This window comes from Pituophis catenifer, unplaced genomic scaffold (genome assembly GCF_029215685.1).
Source record: "Pituophis catenifer annectens isolate HBS135680 unplaced genomic scaffold, rPitCat1.0.hap2 SCAF_8, whole genome shotgun sequence".
Lineage (NCBI taxonomy): Eukaryota > Metazoa > Chordata > Lepidosauria > Squamata > Colubridae > Pituophis > Pituophis catenifer.
The window spans coordinates 57,819,949-57,847,159 of NW_027256888.1; the positions used below are offsets into that span (position 1 = coordinate 57,819,949).

At 36.3% G+C, this 27,211-nt stretch overlaps 1 protein-coding gene across 1 annotated transcript in view; it reads right to left on the reverse strand.

Moving 5' to 3' along the window:
- The window catches only part of ANK2 (ankyrin 2), a 181,699-nt gene extending 165,941 nt beyond the window's left edge, over window positions 1–15,758 (reverse strand). Inside the window, exon 1 of the mRNA XM_070948372.1 lies at window positions 15,675–15,758. Coding sequence (XP_070804473.1) covers window positions 15,675–15,758 — 84 coding nt within the window. The remainder of the gene's footprint in view (window positions 1–15,674) is intronic.
- Window positions 15,759–27,211: the final 11,453 nt, after the last annotated feature.

Sequence of the window (27,211 nt, forward strand, 5' to 3'; positions counted from 1 at the left end):
CCATCCCATCCTCCCGATAACTGTGTTGCAGGTCAAACGCTTAGAGTTCCGTGGCTCTGCTTTACATTTTTGTTGCTATTTCTAGCTCCGTGCTGACCAGCATAGCTTGGTGTCCCAGATTTCCTTTCTATTCAGGGTTGTCAGTTCTTGTTTTCTGTCTTTTGCCTTCTCATTAAACACTGAGGCCCTTTTCTGATGTCCATTTTATCTGTTCTTCTTGATTCTGATTTTAGGGATCTATGAAAGCAAGTAGTCCTCGACTTACAACAGTTCATCTAAGTTACAACAGCCGTGAAAAAAGTGACTTATGACTGTTTTTCACAGTTGCAACCTTTGTAGCATCCCCCATGATCATGTGATCAAAATTCAAATGCTTGGCAACTGGTTCATACTTATGACCGTTGCAGTGTCCTAAGGTTATGTCATTCCCCTTTTGCAATCTTCTGACAAGCAAAGTCAATGGGGAAGCCAGAATTATTTAACAACCAGATTACTAATTTAACAAATGCAGTGATTCACTTAACAACTATGGCAAGAAAAATCGTACAATGGGCCAAAACTCAATTCAGTGTTGTCTCACTTAACAACAGAAATTTGGGGTTCAATTGTGGCCATAAGTTGAGAACTATCAGTATTTTCTTTTGTTTACAAATTTGACAATAAAACTGCACAGGCCTTGGGATAAGTGTTCATGTGTTTTTCCACTGAAAGCTCAAATCCCAAACATATTCTGCTTATGTTTCAAGGCCGTTTTTGTCACGTAATTCCTTTCATTCTCGTTCCAGTTGTCTGCTAGGCCTGAGCTTTGAATGCCACATGCAGATAGCAAATAGGCATATCAAGCTATATTTTATCTAGATAAATTTAATTCTATCTTGATTCAATATCTCATTTCATTCATCTTTAATCCTTTTTATTAACTTGCATCTGTTGAATATATCTGGGGTTCTCTTTTTCTTTTCTTGTTGTAAAATACTGGCAGTTACCTTCTGTAGATAGAAAACAGAATTTTTTAATCTCTTTTCATTATACACCATAAAACATTATGATTTAGACATGTCTTTTACAGGATATATTTTATGAAGAGGAGCTGGGATGAGGAGCCTGTGTATTGAACTCAGTATTAAACTGAGTTTAAAAAAAATTAAAAGCCAAGAATAAGAGAGAACAGGGAAGAGACTTAAGGTAGGAAGGAAGTACTGAAGTTCCTCACTGTGATAAATTGGGGTTAGTGCTTCTTAAACAATTTAAAAATTAACAACATAGGCATAAGAAGAAAATTTGTCAAGTTTCAGACTGTACAAAATTAGTCAGGGAGGTTTTCAGTTTAATAAAATATAAAGTGATACACTTTGGCACAAACCAGTATCTCCTATATTGTCAAATCCAAACTTTCCAATAATCTTAACATAGCAAAGCAATTTATACTGTAGTTTGATTCTACAATAGCACAGAATCTATTTCCAGGAGTTATGTCTTACAGTTGACACTGCTCTACCACCTTCAAACTTTTTTGCTTGCTAATCACTCAGCAGCAAAGTCCCTAGTGGGTCACAAGACTACCCTCCAATATTCTGGAGATATATGCAAAGTTTTCCTGTTCCTGAAGGAATAGAGAGACAATAATCTGAGGCAACAATCTATCAGGTTCTAGGCAAGCTTTAATTTAACTAAGCTTCCCAAGAAACTGAATATGGAACTGTTGGAAGTCAATAATTATTGAAATACCAGTCTGGACACTATTTTCAGCAGTTGTTGTTTGTGATAACTAAAGCTATTGACCCATTTTATAATTTTGGATTAATTTTAGTGGCTTTCATACCGCACTATACTTACAAGCCTGAGCCACTTAGACAAGTTCACAAGTCGAGGAACTTCTGCTAACTAATAGAAAAAAGTTAGGAAGCCACAACTCTAACAGTTATTTTTCAAGAAAAAAACCCTGTCTATAAAACAATATTTAAACTCTGCTGCATATTTTTCTTTTATCTTATCCAAGAAACAAACTATTTGCCCCCTTTTTACGATGGCTGGTTTGTTTCTATCTGTCCTGTATTTTTGCAACCATCAAATTTGTCGTCATGGTGTTCTTTACTATGTGAGAACTAATTCTAACACCCATATTTTCCATAGCTCAGTGGAATATCTCTGTTCTGCTTCCCACTTGCAAGTGGCAATTGGTTGTCAACATTTCCACATTCCTATCGGAAATGGAGGGGGTGAAGGTGGAGCACAGAGAGAATGGTGTGTGGAAGAAATCCTGTCTCCAACATATCTCACACAATGTATCTTGCTAAATATATCCATACTCAGCAAACATATTACACTCATTCCTATTTCCTAAATAGGCATTTCTGCCAAGATTACAGATGATAGGCAAAAAAATGTGCTGAAAATAATTTACCTGGATTGTTAAAATGTTTTGCTGTTACGCTACAATACCATATAATAGTAGATCATTTAAGAGGAAGGGACGGGTCTTGATTGTGACTTATGAATTATATCAATAAATTGTGTTTTATTTTTCTTCATCAAACTATGTTTCTTTGATAATAAATTGTGCAATTGTTTTAGCTTTCTCCCGCTATTAGCTCTCACTATAAAGAAAGAGTTATTGGTAGCATTTGTAGCTTAATATTTTCACTGACATGGTTTTTAAGCAGGTGTCTCCAAACTTGGCAACTTTAAGGCTTGTGGACTTCGACTGCCAGAATTCCCCAGCCAGCATGGTTGGCAGAGGAGTTTTGGGAGTTGGCATCCACAAGTCTTAAAATTTGGAGACCCCTGTATTAAAGCATTGTTATTATGCAAATGATCAATATGAATGGATGCCCCCATATACAGTATACAACCAAGTGTAATTTATTCTTTGTATAATAACAAATGGTCATAATACGTCGTCTATGAAACCTCATCTTCTATGAATTAAACTGCCAAATCCTCTTATTATATCATCAGAGGCAATTCACAAGAGTGTTCTGCTTCAAAACAATCAAGGTTTCCAGTCATCGCCTCAAGGGAGAGACAGAAAGGATGACACAGGTGTTAGATCACACAAAGAAAATATATTGGCAAACTCCAGGAACAAAGAATGCCCCTATCATATGTCTGCATTGATTGAACCAGATGGAACTGATTCAGATCAGTAACTACATTAGGATTTCTGGGGCAGTTTGGTATCCTTTCTGACACTATTACTTCTTGCTAATTATTCTTGCAGCAGGTCACAGTTACCATAGTAACTAGGTGTTTGATCTTCTAATCAGTGTTCAACTCTCCACTATTATATTACTTTGCAGATATAAGCAAAGAAACATTACCTCTTTATAAAAGCTCTTGCTTTATTTTCCTCCCCTTTCTTTACTTGTACAACATAATACTGCATTTAAAAGAGTGCCTTCTACACAGATTTCACTTCTGGTATAATAATATCAAACGGCTGCAAGTTCCTGTATGAAGTCCATTTTAAAAAACATTTCTCTTTCAAGCATGTCTGGAGGACATAATACTCTAACGCTCCAGAGCGAACTGGCCTTGAAGAGACAGGAGAACCAGTTCTAAAGCAGTAAAAGAGAAGAAACTGCAAGAAGGCAATAAATAAACTGAAAGATTAATATCAGATCTCACGCCACACACACCCCAGACTCTCCCCTTACCCTGCTCATCCTACTCTTTCCCTCCCCATCTTTTAGCTATTGTATTTTATATTTTTATACTTTTGTATTTTCTTCATATAGCTTTATTTTTTAATATTGTAAGTTACCTTGTGGTAAGATGGGTGTCCAATAAATCAGTCAGGTGGATAGATAGACCAAAACAACTTAGAGCCTGTTAGTGAATTTCAAATGACAAGTTTAATTTTAAGAGAAATTGATTTACAGCAAAGAAACACTCTTTCAAATTAATAAACAGGGCTTTCTTCAAAGTAAAGCCCACATCTCAGGAATTATGAAAGCACACCAAACCTTCCTTCCCATTAAAAGATTAATTCTGACCACCATCTACATATTATTGCTTCAAGAATCATTTAATTGTTAATAGGCTATATGGGTTTTGCATAGCCTCATTTTAACCATTTGACCGCAACACTAAATACATTTAGTATCAGTAAACCTGCTAAAAACTCTGTTACAAAAGTTTCTTCACAAGAAGTTGTATAATCTCCTATAAATTGTCTAAATAAGCATGAGCTGAAATGGTTCGTAGTCCTGACTTGGATTTTCCACAGCAGTTCCACAAAGATAAATCTATTATGAAAGTACAACGAAGAGTTGAAACAGAAGAGCATGAAATACAAAATGAATGCATACAATGTTTTTAATTTCAATTTAGCATGATCATGTAGAAACTGCTGCTCATTTTTTAAAACTCTGGATACGTTACTCAGTTGGAAACACCTGTTTGCATTATCTCGTTCCCACAATTTCAACAGTATGTCATTAAAATGCACAATATTTATTGTCCTGCCCAATTAAATTCTACCCACGCCTCTATTTCTATCAAAGAGTCTTTAAAACTATATATATAGAAAGTTATATATAATTTAAGTTATATATAAGTATTAATATAATAAGTATGATTTACAGAAACTACAGAAGTAAGAAACAAACTTTAAAAGATGAAGAAAAAGTAGTATTAGAATATGTGGGATTCAATAGAAGACATAATAAGCAAGTCTTGTACTTCTGATCTACAGGTACTATTTTGTCCACAATACAAAATACAATCAACTTTCTTATGGAAGACATCTATCATTAATAGGTAACTGCAAAATATTTTTGTTTTGAAACTGAAATATGGTTGCAAAACCAACAGAGATACCTTAAGAAGAATGTGCAAATGAGTCTACATTATTTATAGAGGACTACATTAAGTAATGGACGCAGACTAGAAAAAACCCATTTAGGAAATTTATAGGTTTATATAAAACATGCCGCATACATAATCCTCAAATGAAACAGAAGAAAACAACTGTGATGAATATGTTAGATATATATTTTATTGTGATTTAGTTACACCATTTGAAGCTAGTTGGCTTTCAAAAAGCCATTAAAAAGGCAATTTTATTCTGCATGAGATGAATTGCAGTTAAGTTGATTAAATCATCCCCATGCAAATGTCTGTACTCAATTAAGCCTAATTACCTAATCAGGAGTTGCTGGACTTAAGTCCAACAACCATTTGTTTGCTATTTGGCTATCCTACTGTATATGATGAACTATGATCTCTTGGTTTCTGATTCCTGGATCTCTTGCAGTCCTGTGAATAAATGAACTAAACTAATGCTTTGTGAATATGTTGTGCTGAATATGTTTTTTTAAAAAAAATTACAGTTAGACATGATTATAATCTTGCAAAAGTTTCCATCAGTGGTCAGTCCATGAAGATTAGGCCATGGAGACTTTCACAACATATTTTTCCAGCATTATTTTCATCTAAATTTCCTCTGCCTAGTATCCCTCTAGAAGTGTTGAAATTAAGACTCTTGTAATTCCCACCCTGCATGCACTGGTTAAAATTATGTGAGCTGTGGCTCAACAGATCTGGAAGGCACTAAGCTGAGGAAGCCATAACTAATAAAGAATGACAAGGCATGACACTTTGGAGGCACATTAAAATATCCATGGAAGGAATCCTGCTACAAAAATGAAGTCAAGAGATGTGGTCTTTGTTCCAGGTCTCTTGTGTGATACTAGTAGTAGTAATAACTTATCCAATTTATCCAAGTAGTAATAACTTATCCAAGTTCTCAGTAACAAAAAGAAAGGTGCTGCTATGAAGAAATCAGCATGCTTTGCTTGTGGGGAAGTAGGTAGAGGAAATACAGAGGAACTCTTTAATGTGTTTGTGGTGGCCCCTTAAAGGAGAGAGTTACAGCTATATTTATATGTGAATATATATGGCAACATATATCCACTGCAATGCTTAAAACCACCCAGCCTGAGGCATCATATAAATTTAATAATTTATGATTATATTATCATTATCCAAAGTGAGGGAGCCATCTATAAGGAATAGTAGAACCAATTAGCTTTGATTCATAAAGGAATTTTAAACACTCTTATGTATTTTACAGCCAAATGAGATGAAACATTTCCAGCAGCAAGAGACAACGAGTCCTACAGACTGGATTGTCCCTGGGGCAAATACTTGTTAAGGAGCTCTCTGGATCAGTCCTTTATTTATAGATTGAGAGGTGTTAAGCAATAGGGACTCCTGAGCTGTTACGCCTTTCAGGAACATTCATTGGTATATAATCAGTAGCATTATTTAATTCTAGCTTCATGCAGAAGCAAGCACAACAGATGCAGTAATAATACAGAGGACAAGGAATTGCTAATGGGATTCCACTTCTTGTAAAAAATAAAGCAAAAACAAAGGCATTAAAAGTATATAAAGGCTAACAAAAGCTTTCCACCATGTGCACTGTGTACATAATATATAATTCCACAATTAAATATGTTTGGACAAAATGAGTGCAGCTGAATATGCAGGAAACAATACACCTCTATAGTTGGTGAAATGTTGCAGCCTATGAGGTCTGGGAGGAAGGGACTCTCTGTCACAGAGGGAAGAAAAGGTAAATGCAGTGCCATTGTCAGTTGACATACTGCTCATTAATTCAGAGAGGGTGGACTGTCAGAATCCAGGCTTCCAGTTCTCACTGTTCTTTGTGTGCCTAGGAAGCACAACTCTTGCATTAGGGATACTTGATTGATAACAGTTTTGGGAACCTTAATGAAAAGTTAACAAAAATGTTCTAAGAGTCCTTGCCAATCAAGAGCATATGTGAAAGTCCTGTGTAAATTATATCAAGAACGCCACTGTATTACCTACCCCTTGTGACAAAAACCTGTTGTAGCATCATGAAGATCAGACCAGCCCTGCCACTACCCAAAATGATATAATTTCCTTGGGTAACGGCTTTGGGTTTCCTGAAAGGATAGTTAATATTAATCCTTTGTTTCTACATGTAAGAATTTCCTAGTTCATAGACCAAAATAACACAATAAATCAAAACAAGGGTGCTAGCCTATGGAGAGCTGAATGCATGATATGCCACTTGTCTTAAGCAACAAAATTTTATGGCATCATCTTTTATAGACAAGAGTTCTTTTTTTTCTCAGCTGGCAGAGGTGTGAGTTTGCATGTTTGTAAGAGATCATCCTAAAAAGTTGCATCAGTTCCTGGATCAGTATTTGGAGTCAAGAAAAAAAACATGTCCACTGCCCCATCCTTCTTCCAAGCAGAAGTAGTGGGAAGGAGGGGGGGGGAAAAAGGAATGAGAATTAATGCCACATTCCCAGAGCCATTCTGGTATATTGATGGTTTCCCATTGTAAGAAACCATTGATTTCCTAAAGAATCACTGGCAAAGAAGACAAATTCTCTTCTTCACAGTCACTCTTTTCAAAAGCAATGGTTTCCTGTTTCTAACAGCAGAAAACTAATGATCTTTCCTATCAGCCAGCTGGCTCAGTTTGTTTTCCATGGCCTGAATGCTGTTTGAGGAATATCTCTGACCAAAAACTGGGCTGCAGAGGTTGCAGAGGTGAGAAAGTACACTTGGGCCACCCTGAAAACATAATTTTCAAAAGCTAAAACTTCTTCTCTCCAATGTTGATTTTGGCAGGGTTTTAAAGGCATGTTGATGAGATTCCGTTTTAGAAATTTGTGATCCATGCAATATAATAAGTAATGGCAATGTGAGGTTCCATTATAAATGAGTTGGATCCAAATTGTTTTCAATTCTGGCACACAAACAGCACTATCATTTTTAATAGCATGTTCAATAAAATATACTGTAGGTGTCTTATGCAGTATCACTGGTGATGATAAAGTGGATGCTTCTTTTCAAAGTGATTCAGCACTCAGAGAAGTTCTTGGTCTGATCTATAAGAGAGTGTCTCTTATGATAAATGAACCTGTTTTGGAAACTTGAGCCAGTTAATGTATTGCCTAATGTCACAGATTCCCTAGGTCTGAATTTCACAGCACAATCAGAATATGTGGAGATTTATGAATCTTTTCCTACTAAAGATTTAAAGGTAAATGCAATTTTATTAGGGTTTAAATTTCATATATTCACATTTTTAATATTCTTTTTTAATGCTTGAGACAATTGTTGATTACTTAGTATTAAGGGACTGAAACATATCATGTGATATAAATAGTGCAAAATTTTAATTCGGTTTTAAATGTTTAAATTTTAAATAACTCTACATGAGTAAATCCGCAAAAAAGCTTTACAACAATTGAATTACTAAGTTGTTAACAGAATTATCTACAGAGAGGCTAGTACAGGATGGAAGAATAGAGGTCTGTGCACATTAAATAACAGTCATGTATCTTTGTATCCCTCCCTTTGCTCATCCTCATATCCAGGAAGGAAATTTGGAAGGCCACTATGTATACACTTCCTTGAACAAGGCTACAAACAACCACAACACCTGATAATCACAAAATATATGACCCTATGAGACTCAACACAGCTCTTCCCTGGCTTACACCGATTGTGAGATGTTCACAGAGAAAAATAGATTATGCCAGGAGATATGGCCCCAACCTTCTAGCTTGCTAAGAACTCATGTATTCAGTAGAACCTATGAAAAGTATTGTTGATTCTTAATAAGTCTTGATACATATTTATCTAGATTAAATAGTACAATTATATTTTACATTTATGGAAAAAGGAAAATGGAAAACTACTGCGTAGGTACTCTTGAGAAGAAGAACAATAGGAACAAGGGGGACAGTAACAAAACATGCACCATAATTTTACCTCCATACTGTAACACAAATATTAAAAAGTGGAACTTTCAACATTACATCATGATATATTTTTCAAAATTTTGGCATCACTGTGATTATCAAAAGGCACCTATGCCTAATTATAACTCTTTTTCTCTATGTGCAGCTGATGAAACAAATTTGCATTAATTAAATGTTTCTGAGGTTGGGATGGAATGAAGCATTAAAATGTTTTAGCATTAGTTTTAGTATAAAATTTGTATTATTGGGCATTTCGTATGTAAAACAAAGTTAAATAAGCACATTTTGTACTTTAGGACTTTCTTTCTTTCTTTCTTTCTTTCTTTCTTTCTTTCTTTCTTTATTTATTTATTTATTTATTTATTTATTCCTTACACAAGCAAAACATTTAAGGAACTCAGAAACAGTAAAAAAAACGCAGATAATGGCATCAAAGAAACTTCACACAATTGCTATAGTTGCTAAAAAAAGATGTAACCTATTCTTCTTAAGAAATCAATGAGAAGAATCAAGCTTTCCCAGAAGAACATGATTTAATGGTATTCTCAATAAATAATTCATTGCCTTCACCTTCAGAACATATGCAAGACACAAGAGTTCTGCCCTTAAAATTCTGATATTTAATTGTGCCACAAAATGTATTTAGATGAACATTTAAATGAGGCAGTTAACCTTTCGTTGCTTTATTGAAACTGGGTAATTTTCTTATCATTCTCCTGATGGGCTCAGGAGTTTCCAGAAGAAATCTGCTTGCTTTTGATTAAGCTTAACAAAATCAAATCAGATTCACCTTCATATAAGTTGTTTGGCACAATAATTAACCTACAATAATATGAATGTAGAAAATGTAAGCAGATAAAAGTGCATTTTAATAACCTCTCATTTTATTAGTTGCACTCATATGCCGTAACATTGCAAAACATTCCAACACCAGGTTGGTTGAGGTTTTTTTGAAGTACAAAGGACACAACACAAAGAAGCAAAATGCAGGAAAGTCCCTGAATTCTAGTTCTATAAAACCAAGCAGTATTTTTTTTACTGTTACTATTTATCTAAAGAAGTAGGCTAAATAAAACCTCTGTCTACATTTCTAAAATGCAAAACAGTAATTGTTGAAAAAGCAGTCATATTTGTATAAGTGCTGAATTTTTATTGGGCTTTGAAAAACATTTTATTCTATTTTTCTAATTACTAATTAATTAAGAACAACACATCTCATGGTAGTATTGTTTTCTTCAAGCTCAGGAATGGGTGGATAGTACTTCAATTCAGCACTGGGAAAAGACTTAGGACTGCCACTGCAAATGATCCCAAATATCTTTCTTTCTGGAGAAGAAACCTGTCCGACTTATGTAGCCAAAAAATAGACAACAGTATTATCTATTGACCTTTTCTGCATGGGAAACTTTCTTTTTCAAAACCACCAGGCTTTCAAATTTCCTAGAGCCGTTCCAAGTGCAACCAATCCCTGTACTGAAGAAATGGACATTATATTTCCCATAAAATATCCTGATGGTCTTCTATTCATGATGCTGAATAGAAGATCTGTGTTCTCTAACTGAAGTATTATGCCTCTGATGAAGCGGTGACATTTGGAGTAGGAACAGAATGTGTTTCTAATCTTTGCTTGCATTCTCACTCACTGGCCGTCACCACAGTGTTATCAACTGGAGTAAACTGTTTAAAACTTAATGGAATTGCCAATTCATCAGTCATCTTCCTTCATTGTTTCAAAGTTAATTAGTTTGAATCAGAGCTATGCTAAAGACTGTTGTATTTCCAATAAGTGTATTTTAAGGTTTCCCAAATATTACACTCATATTTTACTGTAATGTTAAGTTGCCATAAGTTCTTATGGGTTGCTATAGTCACATAAACACAGCTACTTAAATAGCATGAATTTATCGCTTAAATCCGTCTTATAGCACAGTTGAAGATACACTTTAATATTCAAATGTAAAAAACAAAATGATCACATGTAGCTATTATGGACAAAACTGTCCAAGTAACCATTCCTAGTGAAATCTATTTCACAGAACAACAAACATATTTTTTTAAAAAGTGTTACACAACCCCATCTAGTAAATCTTATAAATATTACACTATGCATTAGGACACTTGGATGGATTTGAGGCTACCTCTTACAAACTGCTTCTTACATCCAAACCCAAATGACTTAGTCTTTAACCATAAACTATGAATTCAGGCAAGAATTTTCTAAATGGACTTCTTCAAAAAATTATGTGTGGAACAGTTGATTTAAAATCAGAGTTGGAGCTAGTGTTCTATGATAGATATTACCATTACTTGGTTGTGAGTCTTGCAAAATGACAAGTTAAGTATATGGTACAGTAGTTATCATTATTAACAGGACTGCAAATAGCATTAGATCTGGAGCAAAGACAGGGGTAGGTTCTTGCTATAGGGATTGCCTACCCAGAAAACCATCTTTTCAGTGGACTGAAAGGCAACGGAAAAGAAGAGTTAAAAATAATTATTGCCTAGAACTTAATGGTGCCCGACTGGAGGAATGCAACAGACAATGGTGGTGGCTATATAGTAAGCATTACATAGGACGTGGTGGCTCAGTGGCTAAGACGCTGAGCTTGTCGATCGAAAGGTCGGCAGTTCAGTGGTTTGAATCCCTAGTGCCGCGTAATGGGGTGAGCTCCCGTTACTTGTCCCAGCTTCTGCCAACCTAGCAATTCGAAAACAGGTAAAAAACGCAAGTAGAAAAATAGGGACCACCTTTGATGGGAAGGTAACAGTGTTCTGTGTGCCTTTGGCGTTTAGTCATGCCAGCCACATGATCATAGAGACGTCTTCGGACAGCGCTGGCTCTTCGGCTTTGAAACAGAGATGAGCACCATCCTCTAGAGTCGGGAACGACTAGCACATTTGTGCAAGGGGAACCTTTACCTTTTTACCTTATAGTAAGCATTATTATAAGTTATATAGCAAGGAGGGTGAAAACAGGTTGTGTGGGTGCTGCCTGGGATCAAGTTATTGTCAGGAGTGCTTTTTCCAGCTGGAAACGTTCCATTCAGTGCATTCATCCCACAAGAAACTCTTGGTGCTTCCATCTACACCTTCACGTGTAGAATGAAGCCAAAGCCAGGAAGTATTGTTTGTATGAACATGGCCATAATATACAATAGTCTCTGCCTGGAAATCAGATCTATCTTTTTTGAATATTTCTGAGAACACACATGTAGCTCCAAAGAACAGTGCAGAGATGGTTCGCACAACATTTCAAGAAATGAAATTGCCAATGTCCAAAGCAACCAAGACGGAATACAAATACTGTAAATAAACCCAACTTTTCCATTAGAAACAACTGCAGCAAACTTTGGCTTTGTGCTCTCATGTTCCTGAATCCTGTTTGCTTCTTGAACCCCAGTTTGTTTACCCCAAACTTGCCTAAACTCTGTGATACTTGCACTCCTGCAGCATATTGGATTATACTCTTTCATATTGTGGACTATCTCTCATACAAGATCTTACTCTCTTTTAAACATTGTGTGCGTGTGTGAATAGGTACACTTGCTAATTTACTGTCTATAACCATTTGCCAGGACATTCTTATGAAACAGTTCAGGGTGTGTGGCCACAGTTAAACAGGGCTGAAAGAGACAATAGTTAACACTATTGTTACCCTGAAATCACAAATTCTGTCTTTTGAAATATCAGCTTGGTTAGAGAGGACACAAAGCAGGAAAAGATAACAACAACTCTATGAGGTGAGCTGGGCTGAGAGAGGGTGACTGGCCTATATTTCTTCCTCCCTCCTTTCTTGGAATGCCACTGGGATGTCTTCAAGGCAGTCAAAAAAATTCAAGATAGCATCCATAATTCTATGGTTTGAAACCCCACCCTTTTCATATGTGTGTTGTATATACAATTGGAATAACCTTTACAATAATTAGAATAACAATGTAGAGTCCAGTGTAGTTGAGTGGCCAATAAATTTAAATAATAATAATCTGAAGGACAGTGAAGAAGACACACTGAGCTAGTTACACCATGAAGGCTTACTGAATACTCAAGAGATGAAACTGGCCTACAAAAAAGACAAAAGGAATAATAGAAAAGAGACATGACAAGGCAAAGTACTGCATGGCCAGTACAAAAAAAAAAAAAAACAGGCAAAGCACATAACAAGGCCTGGGAATAAATAAAGAGCAGGAAAATTGAAAAAAACAGAGGAGTCAGTTCTGGCTGCACACGACCAAGCCTTAAGAACAAATGCATACAAAGCCAGAATTGAGAACATACAGCAAATGATGCCTCTGTAAAAGAGCTGAAGAAACAGTGAACTGACTATAAACAACAACATGGCAGAAGTTACAAAAGCACTGAAGTATCTGCAAGAAATGCCACTTGCCTGTAAGCAAGAACTGATGGGACTACAAAATTCACAAAGTAATAGAAAATGAAAAAGCTTAAAGTGGCCTGGAACTTTAGAATGCAAACAGACAAGGTTTAACAATTATTGATTTTTAAAAGAGACAAAATAGTCTGGATAGTGTACACTGTAATACTTGGAGGCAACAGAAACCAAAAGAAAAAGAATTGGGGACAATTACAAAATAAAAAACCTTGCAAGTAGTAGAATGATTGTACAAAGAAGGAAAGGAGAGGAGAGGGAGGGGAGGGGAGGGGAGGGGAGGGGAGGAGAAGAGAAGAGAAGAGAAGAGAAGAGAAGAGAAGAGAAGAGAGGAGAGGAGAGGAGAGGAGAGGAGAGGAGAGGAGAGGAGAGGAGAGGAGAGGAGGAAAGGAAAGGAAAGGAGAAAGGAAAGGAAAGGAAAGGAAAGGAAAGGAAAGGAAAGGAAAGGAAAGGAAAGGAAAAAGGAAAGGAAAGGAAAGGAATTACCAATAATAATAATCATCTTGGGTACAATCCCAAACATCTAGAGTACCACTTGAACACCATCATGATGGACAAAATCACCATAAATCAATTGCAAAAGGCACCTTTACCTGGAACAGCTTACATCCTGTGACAATAACTTTAACATCATCAGACAACATCTGCTTATCCCAGATGCCTGGTGAATAAAAATGCCAAAGTCTAATCTGAACATCTGGTTGAGTATGTGACCAATCATGATATATAAATAATATATTGTGTATCTTTTGAAATATACCCAGATATTTACATATACAGCTAAGGAATACACTTTGTTAGCACCTTTGAACTGACTGATATTAAAATATCAAGGGCAAAGTTAAAATTATCAGGAATGATAATGAAAAAAACACATTTATTTAATATAGTAAATCCCACTTTAATAATTAATAGATATTTTCATTGATCTTGGGATTACTAATGTACTTTAAATGTGCTTTAAAATAAATTGGATCCTAGTTTTTGTAAAGGGGTAAACCTATAATTTGTAATAATGTGAGATAAATACATTTTGCTTAGGTATAAAAATCAGTAATTCTATGGTGTACTACAATAATCTTCACTATTCAGCAAGGTGGGGTCACCATATCTTTTGTACGTTTGTTTTCTTCAGTTGGAGTAAAAAGTATTCTTTCTATAATTGATATTTAAATGTCTATTTAAATTTAGGAAGTTGATACATAAGCATGGACAAATTCATCTTCCCATTTTTAAGGGTTTTGACAAGTTTGTTTTTCTTATATCCTGATGTACTGAGTTCCTCTCAAGTTTCTATTTAACACAGAGGTTTATATTTTGGAAATCTATGTTATAGCATTGTGTAAATTCTACACAAACATGAAACAAATGATTGCAAGATGTATCAGTGATTATTTGCTGCATTTTCTCTCTGTGGGTTATATAGTCTCTACCAAAACCGAGCATCTTCATCAAGATATATCTATGGAGTTTCATTATAGCTACTCTTGTAGGGAGATATGTGGTGATAGGCAGCATGCAACCTGATATTTATTCTGAAGTTAATTTTCATTTTTGCAATATATGTTTATACACAAATAAATATAATCATGTAGATGAAACAGGTTTAAAAATAACTCAATGTAAGGGCAGATGAAGCTGTGTAAAGATTAATTTAATAATACCAGGGATACAATCATACTCAGAAATATCTAGAAATCAGTCTCACCAAATATAATGCAATTGTTTCTGAATAAATTGCATCTCTACTTATAGCCTGAAAATCTTTTAATAAATGCACTCTTTCCCATAGAGATACTGGCTGAAAGCTGGGTGTGGCCATGTATTGTAGTAGCCTACTATCACCAGCATTTAGTTACAGGCATTCTTTTTTTTTAAAAAAAGGGAATAATTATTAGCTTTCTATAGTTTTTCATCTGTCTGATTAAACATATTTGAAATAAATCTCAAAAGATAAGAAAATACCTGCTGTCAAATCCAGAAAAAGCAAGGTGCCATGCCTAACCATTCATTCACAGTATTCTCCAACACAACAGTATTATCTTCTTAAAAACACAGAGCATGATACCATAAAACTGAGATTGTAAGGCATAACAATAGTAATTGAAGAAACAGGCAGCAATGTATTTTTTAAAAGCCCCTTTTGTTCACTGCAAATTGGGATTAATGTTTGTATTGTTTAACATTTAACAACACTCAAAATGTGTTATCAGCAAATTAGCTATTTATCAGCAATGACAACAAACCGCTACTACAGCCTTTACACACCAGAGACTTCTACCCGCCATAATGCCTTTAATGATTACACTGCTGTTACTGCTTTCTTTTTGCAAAATATCACACAAGACCATCCACCAAAAACATAACCATGCTTTACACAACATGAAAATCACTAATGATATGAAAATACAAAGGTTGAAGGGCTGCTAGAGCCTACACCTTCGTTCTTAAGACTTCAGACCACTCCTACTGCCTGACTCTTCCATCACACATCTTGCTTTTCCTATCTACGTTACCTTCTTGGGTCTTTTCTTCCTCTGATTACTTCCATTATACTTCTCCCCACCATCACTCTTCTGAGCTGCATCCTCATTCATCATTTTGAATCCTTCTTCAGAGCAAAGAGCTGTGCCATTAAACCCTTGCAAACATACAGACTATCAGCAAATATGTCACTTACTGGATAGGAGGAGGGGGTAGAGTGGGAGGGAGGGAGGAGGGAGGGAGGGAGGGAGGAGGGAGGGAAGAAGACATGAACATGATGACGTTGCTATGGTAGCAGCTACCACAACTGTTTATCTGACTGCATTGTTAAATCTGATTTATCCAATTAGCATAGGATCTTGGTTATCTTACAATACAAAATGTTTGAATTGAACGTACAGAGTCCAGAATGGAACTGAGAAATAAGTGTTATGACAATAGAGGGAAAGAGAGATAGAGAAATATATAGATGAATATGATGAAACCTTCATACAAATCTGTCACACTACTAAGATCACTATAGCAACTTCTCTCATTTCTATAAAACAAATTACACGTTTGCTATATTTTACCCTATTATACCTGTTTATTTCTTTTTGCACGGAATAACTTTTAGTACATGAAATTTGTATTGTATTAATGGAACTAGTATAGTGTAATGGTTTTTTAATGTTGGTACATGACTGGAGTAATTATTTTATTTTGGTTTTTAAGTCCTTTAAATCCCACATTGAGCAATTACAATCTGTGCTTCCTCCAAGATTAAAATAATATAGGAAGCAGATTCTTACTCCTAGGTACTTTTTTTCATTTTGTTTTAGCAAAGGAATAATAACTGGAAAAGCTGCATCTGATCCAATTTGTTGTACTGAATTGCAGTTTCGATGACCTTCCAGAAAAGCTGGTTAGAAATTCTGAAAGATTATGCCAAAATAAAAGTATAAGGCGGTTTTGAAGACAGCTTCTCTAGTAACTCCTGCTATTCCACTCAATAGCTGGTCTCTTCTTAAACTTGGTAGTATTTCTCCAGCTCTTGGTTACTTCAAGAAATAAAAGATAAATATTCAGAGAAGCAAATATACTGACCCAGTTCTGAATCAGTGCAATCTGCCCTAACATGTCAGTCCTTCAAATTAGACCAGATTAGAAGACCAAAATTATGAATATTAGCATTTTAAATTAAGTATTTAAGAAAATGATAATAATTAAAATAGTGTTGGGGAAAAACACCACAGATATTTCTAAAATTACCTCCAGTTTCTTAACTGGTCTTTTTTCCCATCTACATCCCTATGTCTCATAAAAGATGCCATAATCTGAAAAATATTTATAGATCTCAGAAAATTTCAAAATAAGCTTGGTTCTTAACAGATGTATTTTTATTTAAAAGTTGAGAGATCAATATTTATTAACATTTCTTCAGCAAGCAATATCCTGGTGTAACTCAACACTATTTCTGTACATGTGAAGACCCAATTGTCATGTCCCAAGAATCTCATCAATAACATTTTTTCCCATTACCAACCATTCTTTTTCCCCTGGATTTTAAATAATTCTGCTTGGTGAAGAGTTCTGTAAAATTACAATTATTCTGCGAAACTTTAAAATGGAGATTTAACTCTTGTGAAAACTTTCATTTAGGATTAACTAGAGTGGAGATTATTAGAGGCCAACACTGAGAAAATACCAGGAAGGAACTTTTGTGATTAGCAATTGGCTCTATAGGACAGTTGTTGTTGTTGTTGTTGTTTTGTTATTACAGTAATATCCTAGGGGACACAATGTCACAAAGGGTAAATGATCCTGGAATTGCTAGATAGAAATGGCCCGCATTCTGGCAGATTGAGCCTGGTTCTGTGAAACGGAGTGAGCTCCTGTTGCTTGATTCCTAGCTCCTGCCCATCCAGTAATATGAAAGCATGCAATGTTGTGAGTCGATAAATGGGTATCACTTCAGTAGGAAAAATCTAGCTGCATTTGTACGCGCGGATAGTGGAAGCTGGCATTGAGCCTGGCTAGATGCAAGACATCATGGCATAAGATGAGGTGAGACTGGCGAAAGAACCCGGAAGAGCCAGCAACCTGAGTGCCACTAGATAGCTAGTATAAAGCTAGTTCACCCACCATGGTCCAGCAAGGATAGGCACATAAGCACTGAACAGAATGAAGTAGAACTCTGGGCTGTCAGTATTGCATTGTGTGTCTAGCATGTGTAGATTTCCATGACATTAATTATAAATAATAATATCTCCTGCTATTGCATATAATCATCAACGTAGGGAACAGTTACCTAGTCCTAGAAGATATTAAGGTATATCAGGAAAACGAGACTGCAATTCTTGAACTCTGCAAGCCAAAAAAATTTAAATATGAAGCCGGAAAACCCCATTCAAATATGCATTTGCAAGAAGGGCCAGGGAGGAAATGAAGACATCTCTTCTCATTTGCAAGAAAACTGTTGGTGGGCCACAATCATGACAAGACAAACTGAAAAGGCAACTTAAGTTTTTTCTACTGTTCAGAAGAGAAGATCAAGGGAATCTTTTATTTTTTCTTCCACTATCTGAAAGAGAAGATTGTTACTAAGGCAAGTTAGCATTTAATGAAATATAGTACTTTGCAGAATTTATCTCTCATTCCGTAGAAGTAAGTAGTCCCATAAGACTTTTCAATATTGACTATTGAAAACGAAGATGGCTTAATGGAAAATAGCAAATACAGAAGGGAGACCATAATATCTATATGTCAGCAGCAGAAGAGATAGTGTTCCTATCAACCTTCGATAATAGCATCACTGTCCATGGATTAGACTAGAAAGCATTTCTGAACATTTTACCGCTTTTTTATCAGTATTATATAAAACTCATCATTACATCATGTTTTGTTCCATAACGTTTAGTGAAATTGGTAATAAAAAAAATACCAGGAAATACTAAACAATATTTCATTATCCTGCAGTATAAAGTTTAAAATGGCAGAACACAAGCTAGATTTCTTTCTACAAATATATACACACACCCAAACACACACCTCTCTGTATGTGTGGGTATAATTTCATTAGGTACTTTACATAAATACAAGATACAAGTAGTCCTTGAGTTAGAACCACAATGGAGCCTGCCCAACATGGTCATAACTTATGAAGGTCATAAAGCAAGTCAGTCACATGACAAGCCCAATTTTAAAAACCTTTTTGTGGCAGTTGTTAAGCAAATCCACAATTGTTAAGTGAACTAGTGGTTTTCTATGGATAGGACTTTACCAAAAGCCGTACTAGCCTCCCACCAGCCAGTACGCTCTCATAGAGAGGGACTCCTCCGGGTGCCGTCAGCCAAACAGTGTCGACTGGCGGCCCCTAGGGGGAGAGCCTTCTCTGTGGGGGCACCTACCATCTGGAATGAGCTCCCCCCGGAGATACGGAGGATCCCGGATCTGCGCTCCTTCCGCCGTGCTGTGAAGACCTTTTTATTCCATCAAGCGGGCTTGGCCTGATCTCTTCCCTTTTTAAATATGTAAATTTTAATCTGTTTTTAAATTATTGGGGTATTTTAATTTGTCTGGGCCAAAAAGTTTAATTTGATTTTATCGGGTTTTTAAATTTTGTGTATTTATGTATTTTATTGTTGGCTGTTCACCGCCCTGAGTCCTTCGGGAGTAGGGCGGTATACAAATCAAATAAATAAAATAAATAAATAAAATAAAAGTAAAGTAAATGCAAAACTGTCACAAAAAAGGGTCATGTGAAAGGGAAAATGTGGCTTAGCTGCCAAGCATCCAAAGTGTAATCATGTGACCATGGGCGGGCGTGACCTTCAGAACTTCAAATCCAGATCATAAGTATTTCAAGTAGATCTATTGGACCTTAAAACAGTTGCTAAGTGACTGATCATAAATCAAGGAGCATCCATACATATAAAAAAAATTATGAAATTTATAAGAAGATAAAAACAAAAGTTCAAGATAGATAAAAAAATCAAAAAGAAAAAGGTGTTTAAAGAGACATTGTTTTAGTTTTGATCAAACAGAACAAATCTGCCATTTCTATGGAACTGTATTTTCTTTTCTTTTTTTTTATTGAAAAAGTTTTACAAAAACCAATTTTTCCCCATTTCCCCCCCCCCCCCAACCCTCTCCTCTTCCCATGACTTCCCCCATGAAGTTCTTCTTCCCGGAACTGTATTTTCTTCATGATCCGCTTCACCATTGTGGATATTTCAGTATTTTTCATCTTTGTGCATACTGTAGTTTCAATGCAGGTACCGTATGCAAAACCAACTTTCCACAAGTCTTTTCTAATTGGCAGCCCATAAGTCCAAAAGAATTCAGGTTTGTTTTGAATTATTAGTTTTTAAAATACTTTATGTAATTGTGTGTCCAAGTCCATCACACATGGTAAAATGTTCTTTGGTGTTTTTTTACATTTTACATTTACATTTGCAACACTGCTTAAAAATACTTTATACATCATAGATCAGGGATGTCAAACTCACATCATCACGGTGGCATCACATGACCTAAAGGGACTTTTTCCCCCTTTGCAAAACAGGGCTTGGCCAGCACATGACATATCCGGCCCGTAGGCTGCAAGTTTGAAAGCCCTGTCATAGATAATTTCTCTGAAGACATATACGAATTTTCTTTTCATGAAAGTTCTCTTTTAAATTATAACACAACGTCATTTTTAGTTCTTTTAAATACATTCTCTCCCATTGGTCCATTTGTAAATTATAACCAAAATTCTTAGCCCTTTTTATCAAACATTCTTTAACTTGTTCTCAACAGAAGTTTGCACATTTTAGCAATCACATTTTGTACACAATCATTTGTACATAATTCATTTTAAATTCCATCTTATGTTGTTCATTCTAATTATTTTTTTTATCTATATTAAATATCTATCTTAATATGAGAATATATGAGAATAATTCAAAACTAAATCCCCAATTTCTTCACACATTTGTATTATAGATTCTTCCAATTTTGGATTCATAATTTCTTCCAAATTTCTTCAATTCACCGTTCATGTTATCTAGATCTCTCTTAACAATTCTGTCACTGATGCTGTAACTTCTTCCCCAATTCTTTAACATCCCTTGTAAGATTTCTGGCATAATTTTTCTCTTATTTATTTTGTTAATGATTCTCTATTTCCTTTGGCAGCTGCCAAAAAAGATGTAGACCTGGGCTCCATCAACAGAGAGCATCAAGATCCCGAAAAGCGATGATACTGCTTTATACCATTCTAGTGATGGAATACTGAATACAGTTCTGGTCACTATTATACAAAAAAAGATGCTGAGACCCTAGAAAGGGTGCACAGAGAAGAGCAACAAAGATGACAAAGAGTCTGGAGGCTAAATCATTGGATGAGTTATTGAGGGAACTAGGTGTATCTAGCCCAGTGATGGTTAACCTTTTTAGTGCCAAAGCATGCATGTGAACCCTCAAAATGCAATGTGAGCGCCCCCCCCGTGCATGTGCCCCACCCCTGCATCCCCCACGCATATGTGTGCATCCCCCGGGCATGTGCCCTGCCCCCCACACATTTTGGCTTCCAGGTTGATGCAGGAGGTTTTCCAGGCCCAAAACTGGGTCTGTGGGGGCCTCGCATGGCCCCTCCACACCCCATTTTGGGTCTTCCCGTGCATGCACATGTGTGTTCCCTGCATGCGCCCCGCCCCCACACATGCACAGCAGAGGCCAAAGACCAACTGGCCGGCGGGAGGCACACACATGCATGGTGGAGCTGGGCTGGGGCGACGGCTCTGCATGCCACAGTTTGCCATCACACGTCTAGCCTATCGAAGAGAAGGATTAGGGGACATTGATAACTGTCTTCCAGTACTTGAGGGGCTGTCACAGAGAAGAGCGGATTGACTTATTTTTCAAAGTATCAGAGGCAGGACAAAAATATGATGGGTAGAAGCTTGTTAAAAAGAGGTCCACCTAGACATAAAGAGAACTTTTCGGACATTGAGAAAAATTAATTAATGAAATAGTTTCCCTTTTGGAGTTGTGGGCGCTCCATCAATGGAGATTTTCAAAAATAGACTGGACAACCATTAGATGGGATGGTGTAAGGTCTCCTTCCTTGAGCAGGGGTTTGGATTAGAAGACCACTGAGACTCCTTCCAACCCTATGATTCTATTTCTATGTTCTATTTTTTCCCTTAATCTGTCTCCAGCATGAAGTAACACTCATCATGTGGATTAGTTGGTCTGCTGCTTAGAAGATATCTGTAACTTTTTAAGTGTTTATAATCCAGAGTGGTCTATAAAATGGAGTTTTGGATGAATCCAGTATCATTAAAACCAGCTTTGCATGAAACAATGAGCTTAATACTTTTTAAACAGCTCCAGTGTTCTACTTGGGAGTTACTTGCATGTTCTCTCTAGATCCTGATGTTGTTCTTAAAGACATGACTTCCAAAGCACAAGTGGGTGATATCTTAGCTTATCTGGATAGACTTCATTCATCTAGGTTCACCACCCGGCTGTCAATCTCCACTTCAGCATCATCTCCACTTTTTGAAGATGTGTTACTTCTCCACTTTCTCCACTCAGAAGACACACAAGTCAGATTTTTTATTACTATCTTCACATTATTACTGTCTTCACAAACCTTTAGACAGGTTTACTGTCTAAATGTAAACCTCTAGATTTAGATAAGACCTAGATAAGAATAGATAAAAATAGATAAGACCTGCTAGCTTTAACAATGTTTATTCTAATAACTATATATTTACAATTTAAACAATAAATTCATAACAAGCACTTACACAAGCAATATCTCCCTAAACAATTTTTCAGATAATTCTTTAGATAATCAATTATATGAAACAATAGTTTTTTCAGGGCACCTAAAATGTAATCTTCACATATGTTGAATGTATCTTATTTATCAGTAAGTAAATCTAGATTTCAAGGAAGATTAAATAATAATAATAGGAGACTAACTCCAGATTTAAAGTAAATCTTACTTTTTGTGTGAAGTCCATTACTCATCCATTGAAATGTCCTACAATGCCCTGGGGTTATACAGTATTATTTATTCTAGAACATTATTGAATTTGGAATGGTACTGAACTTTTACATTCCACATAGGTTCACCAGAAATACCTTTGGTATCTGCTGAAAGAAGCTAGATTTTGAATCAGGGAAACTCACTATCTACATATTATTAAGCATAGGAAAAAATATAATAGTACACTTGTCCATATTATCCTAGACCTGTAGTATTATAAAGTTGTAAAAGTGAAGACATTATTTACAGTTTGCTTCTATATCTACTTCATGTTGCAATTCAACATTCCTCTTCATACTGTAAGAGAAATACAGTCCGTATGTTTGCAAAGTCCTTTTTTCTCCAAGAAGTTGAAACTAAATAGGCTGAAGAAATTACCTTTAAATTCTGAGAAATGTCAATTGATTTGGCATGTGAAATGTAATTAGCTTTATATTTAGTAAAACTTCAATCATGGATCTTTATTTCCTCATGTTCTGTCCTTTTTGAAAAAGAAAGGTGAAATCAGCATAGTGTTTCTTTTTAGAGCAATAGAAGAATCTAACAAACAAAAAAGTAAACAAGCATCTTAAAGCTAAGAGTGTAATTTACATAAGAGGTATGTACAGAATATCAATTCTAAAGGAGCCATATGTCATGTCAAAGTTGTGCAAACTTTATCAATAGTTACTAAGACCACAGATGGTAGACATAACTCATTCCAACAACACAGGTTTGTTTTCCCACAAGTGAGATGTAGAGTAATCAAACACTTTGCTCCATGAGGTTGAATTCTGAGGCTGATATTTTATTAGCATACCATGCCATACAACTTCCTAATAAATACTTATCCAAACAGGCATGAGTAGAATCATTTGCTACATTCCAGTTTTCCTTTAATTTAGGATATCTCTGGGGGAGGGGGCCCTTCTTCTCCATAGCTCCCTCTTATCTATACCCTCCAGCAGGGGTGAAATGTTCCTGGTTCGGACCGGCTCGGGCGAGTAGGTAGCGACGGCGGCGGGCAGTTTGGAGAACCAGTAGCAAAAATCCCTGCCCCAGCCTCCCATGCCCAGCTGAGCCGCGGGATCATCAGAGCCTTTTTCTTCCTTTTAAATGGTTCTGACCCCCTCAGCTTTCTTACCTTAGCTGCTGGTCGCAACGCCTTGCTGTAATCCCTGCAATCCATTGCATCAGCAAGCAACTGAATCTCCCTGCCTGCAATCAAGCAGGCAGGGAGTTGTGGACTTCAACTCCCAGAATTCCTCAGCCAGCAAAGCAAAGCTGGCTGAGGAATTCTGGGAGTTGAAGTCTACAAGTCTTACAGTTGCCAAGGTTGGAGACCCCTGTTCTATTGGGTAAGTTTTTCCCCTTTGGGAGCTTGAAAAAAATAGTTAATTGGGGTTTTTTTTAGTTATTCTTTTTTTAGACCTATGCATTTAAATTTAGCTGCTTTTATATAAAAATAAAAATAAATTAAAATAAAATAATATTTGTGCAGCTTTCTGAGATTTAGTGTGTTTCTGTAGTGTTTCACTCTAACTACACAAAATCTCATAAAGCTGTATGTGGAATTTTGTGTGTGTAAAGTGTGAAAGTTGGTTTTTTGGGCTTTCTGTGGCTGTGTGAGGTTCCTGCTTGTTGCAGGGGCCATTTTGGGTCTAGCACAGCTGCTTTTACATTGTGGGTGAGCCAGTTGAGTTGTGTTGTGTTTTGTAGGTTAAAAAAGGCAAAGAAATGACATTGACTTGGCCACACCCACCTGACCAACAAGCCACGCCCCCATTCACCTTACCAACAAGTCCCGCCCACTAATTAAGCCACGCCCACAGAACCGGTAGCAAAAATTTTTAGATTTCACCCCTGCCCTCCAGTAGTACAGAATTGTCTGCTAAAGTTCCAGCTTTAAGAAATATAGATACATAAGAGCAGAAGTTATCAATATCAGCACAAGGGACTACAAGCACAAGTCAGGTTTTTAAAGTCCACTCTTGGACCAAGTCTCACTAAGGTTTATTGGAACAATTTCCAAAACTAGGACAAAACACTAAATTATACTGATCACATTTACATTTTATTCTTTTCTTAAAAGCACCTAAAAAGTATGTCTTGAGCTCTTGGGTATTATAAAGATCTCCAGCTCTAATAACTGTCCATCATTCTACCGTGAGACCCCTAACCTTGGGCCTCTTTCTCCATCATCAGCACCTTCCTTTGAAAACACACCTAGTTGGTACAACAAAAAGGGAGAATAACATGTAGGGAACAGCAAAAACTTATAAGCACACAGAGGGAGGACATTGGAAGTAATTATTAATAGCTGAAAATAGCATTAGTGGGTGTTTGATTCTAAACCAACTGATCCATATCGAGAGTTAATGATGGGCTAATGTTTTAATCCACATGCCAGAAAATTCCTAGAACAATGCCAGAAAAACATGACTTCTTATAAGCATTGTAATTTTGTCCCTATTTTGATTTCCATCACAAGTACATGAAAGAATAAGAGGTAAAAGGTCTTTAGGAAGCCCCCAAATCTATGTGTAGTGGTAATGATTCTGATTGGGGCTTATATTCAAAGATATTTGATCTTTGGAGACGAGTCTCTGGGAAAAAGAAAAACAAGAAGTAACAGCCTCCCAATCTCCTTCGTAGCGGTTAGGAGGCTTTCAAAGATGCCACTTCATATTTGAACATCTATATTGTGTGCTGCCATTACATGATCATAAATCTGTTCTCTAAGGGAATAGTTGGCTTAGTTGACTGTGTTCTGTGAATACAACCAATTTCTATTCCAATGAGCTGAAATGAAGAAAGAGATGAAAGGCAGCCTTGTAGAAAGACTGTCTTCCCTAAAAAAGTATTGCTTGGCAGCAACTATTGTACCAAGGAAAAAGAGGAAGCAGAGGCATTCTAACGTCTGAAAAACTATTCGCTTTCACACTTGCTGACCTTTCTCCATTTGCTTCTCTTCTAAAATTTATACCCTGCCCAATTTCTAAGATTTTGGGCAGCTAACATAAAATATCAACATAAATGGCAAAACATGATTAAAATATATGTAAGGATCAAAAATAACTATGGCACAAGATCTTTAGTTCTAAATGTCTGTTAAAAGGTCAGACCTTCATTTCCTTATTAAAAGTAGAAGTGTGGGGGGGACCTATGAATTCCAAGATGTAGTATAAGATCCATAAAAAAAATAGGGCTTCCAGTGAAAAGACTTGTTATTTCCATCCTTTATCTCCCAAGGGGTGAACTCTAAGCATCTCTTCCTGAGCTGATTAATGCTCCTATAGTAAATCTAGGGGGTAACAAGTTGTAAGCAATGTTTACTCAGGAGCTTCTTAGAAACATTGAGTCAGTTTTGAAGTAAGAGGAGAAAACTTCATCCTGAAACCTTTACAAAACAAAAGCTTGGCAAAATGGTTCAATTCTGTCCTACTTCAAAAAAAAAAAAAAAGTCCAGGGTGCACTTTTCTGCCAGGCTTACACAACGCTCTTTCGGTGAACCTTCCTAAAATTTCACGATTCTGTTGTTAGCTACTGCCAGGGTAAATAAAGAATAATAACACGTATATGATTCTTCTTTCCAGATTCATCAAGAAATATCACCTTACTCTGGAGGACTAACATTATTGGCTAGACCTCTTCATTTCTTAGCAATATATTTCAAAATAAAAACTATTTCTAAAACCTGGGAAGATCTCAAGCTGCAACTGCGAGTAAAAAATAAAATCCTACCACTGGTTTAGAAAAGACAATAATGGGATTGGAAAGAATGGTATGTTCTCAGACACTGTTAGAACATTCTGAATGCTCTCTTCGCCAACAAAAGCTTCTTTTATGGGGAAGTGGGGGGAAAAGGCTTTTATTCTCTAGACTTTGATGGAATCACAGCAGGGCAAGGGCACTGAGAAAACAAGCATTTGCTACACTGGTCAAATGGCTGTGAACTTAAGAGTTCCTTGAAGTGCTTTATCTGCATTCATTCATGATTACATGGTGTTATGGAGACTTATAATAAAGGTTCATTTGAGATGAAGAAAAGCAAAGGTCTTTCTGTTAAAAGTTATTTAGGATTCTGGTCACATGGGTTGCTAGTTGCTCCTACGAGGGTGGGCAGGATATCTGGCACCAAGATACGTAAGGGGAAAATGTTACGAGGAACAGAGTAAAATGCAAATTTTGTTTGTGCACACACGTGCATGTAATATTCACAAATGTATCTTCTCTAGGCATGTGGTGGCTATTAAATCAAGTGTTGTGCCACCTATAGGGCCCTTTTGTTGAGCTCAGTTTACCTCTTTGATCTCATTCCAAAATGCCCACATGCATACTGCGGCTCTCATACACTGGGGGAAACAATGCCTTTACCAGTCAACAATGGAGTAGTCCCAGGGACAGATGTCTTCCTCTTTCACTATATTTCAGCCTCTCTCATGTAGAATTTTCTGAAGACAATACTAGAGACATCTAACTTGACAAGTTCCATCCTCACCAGTTTAGATTCAAACACAAAAACAAATTGAGATGGCAGAGCATAGTCATTCACTTCAATGCTTC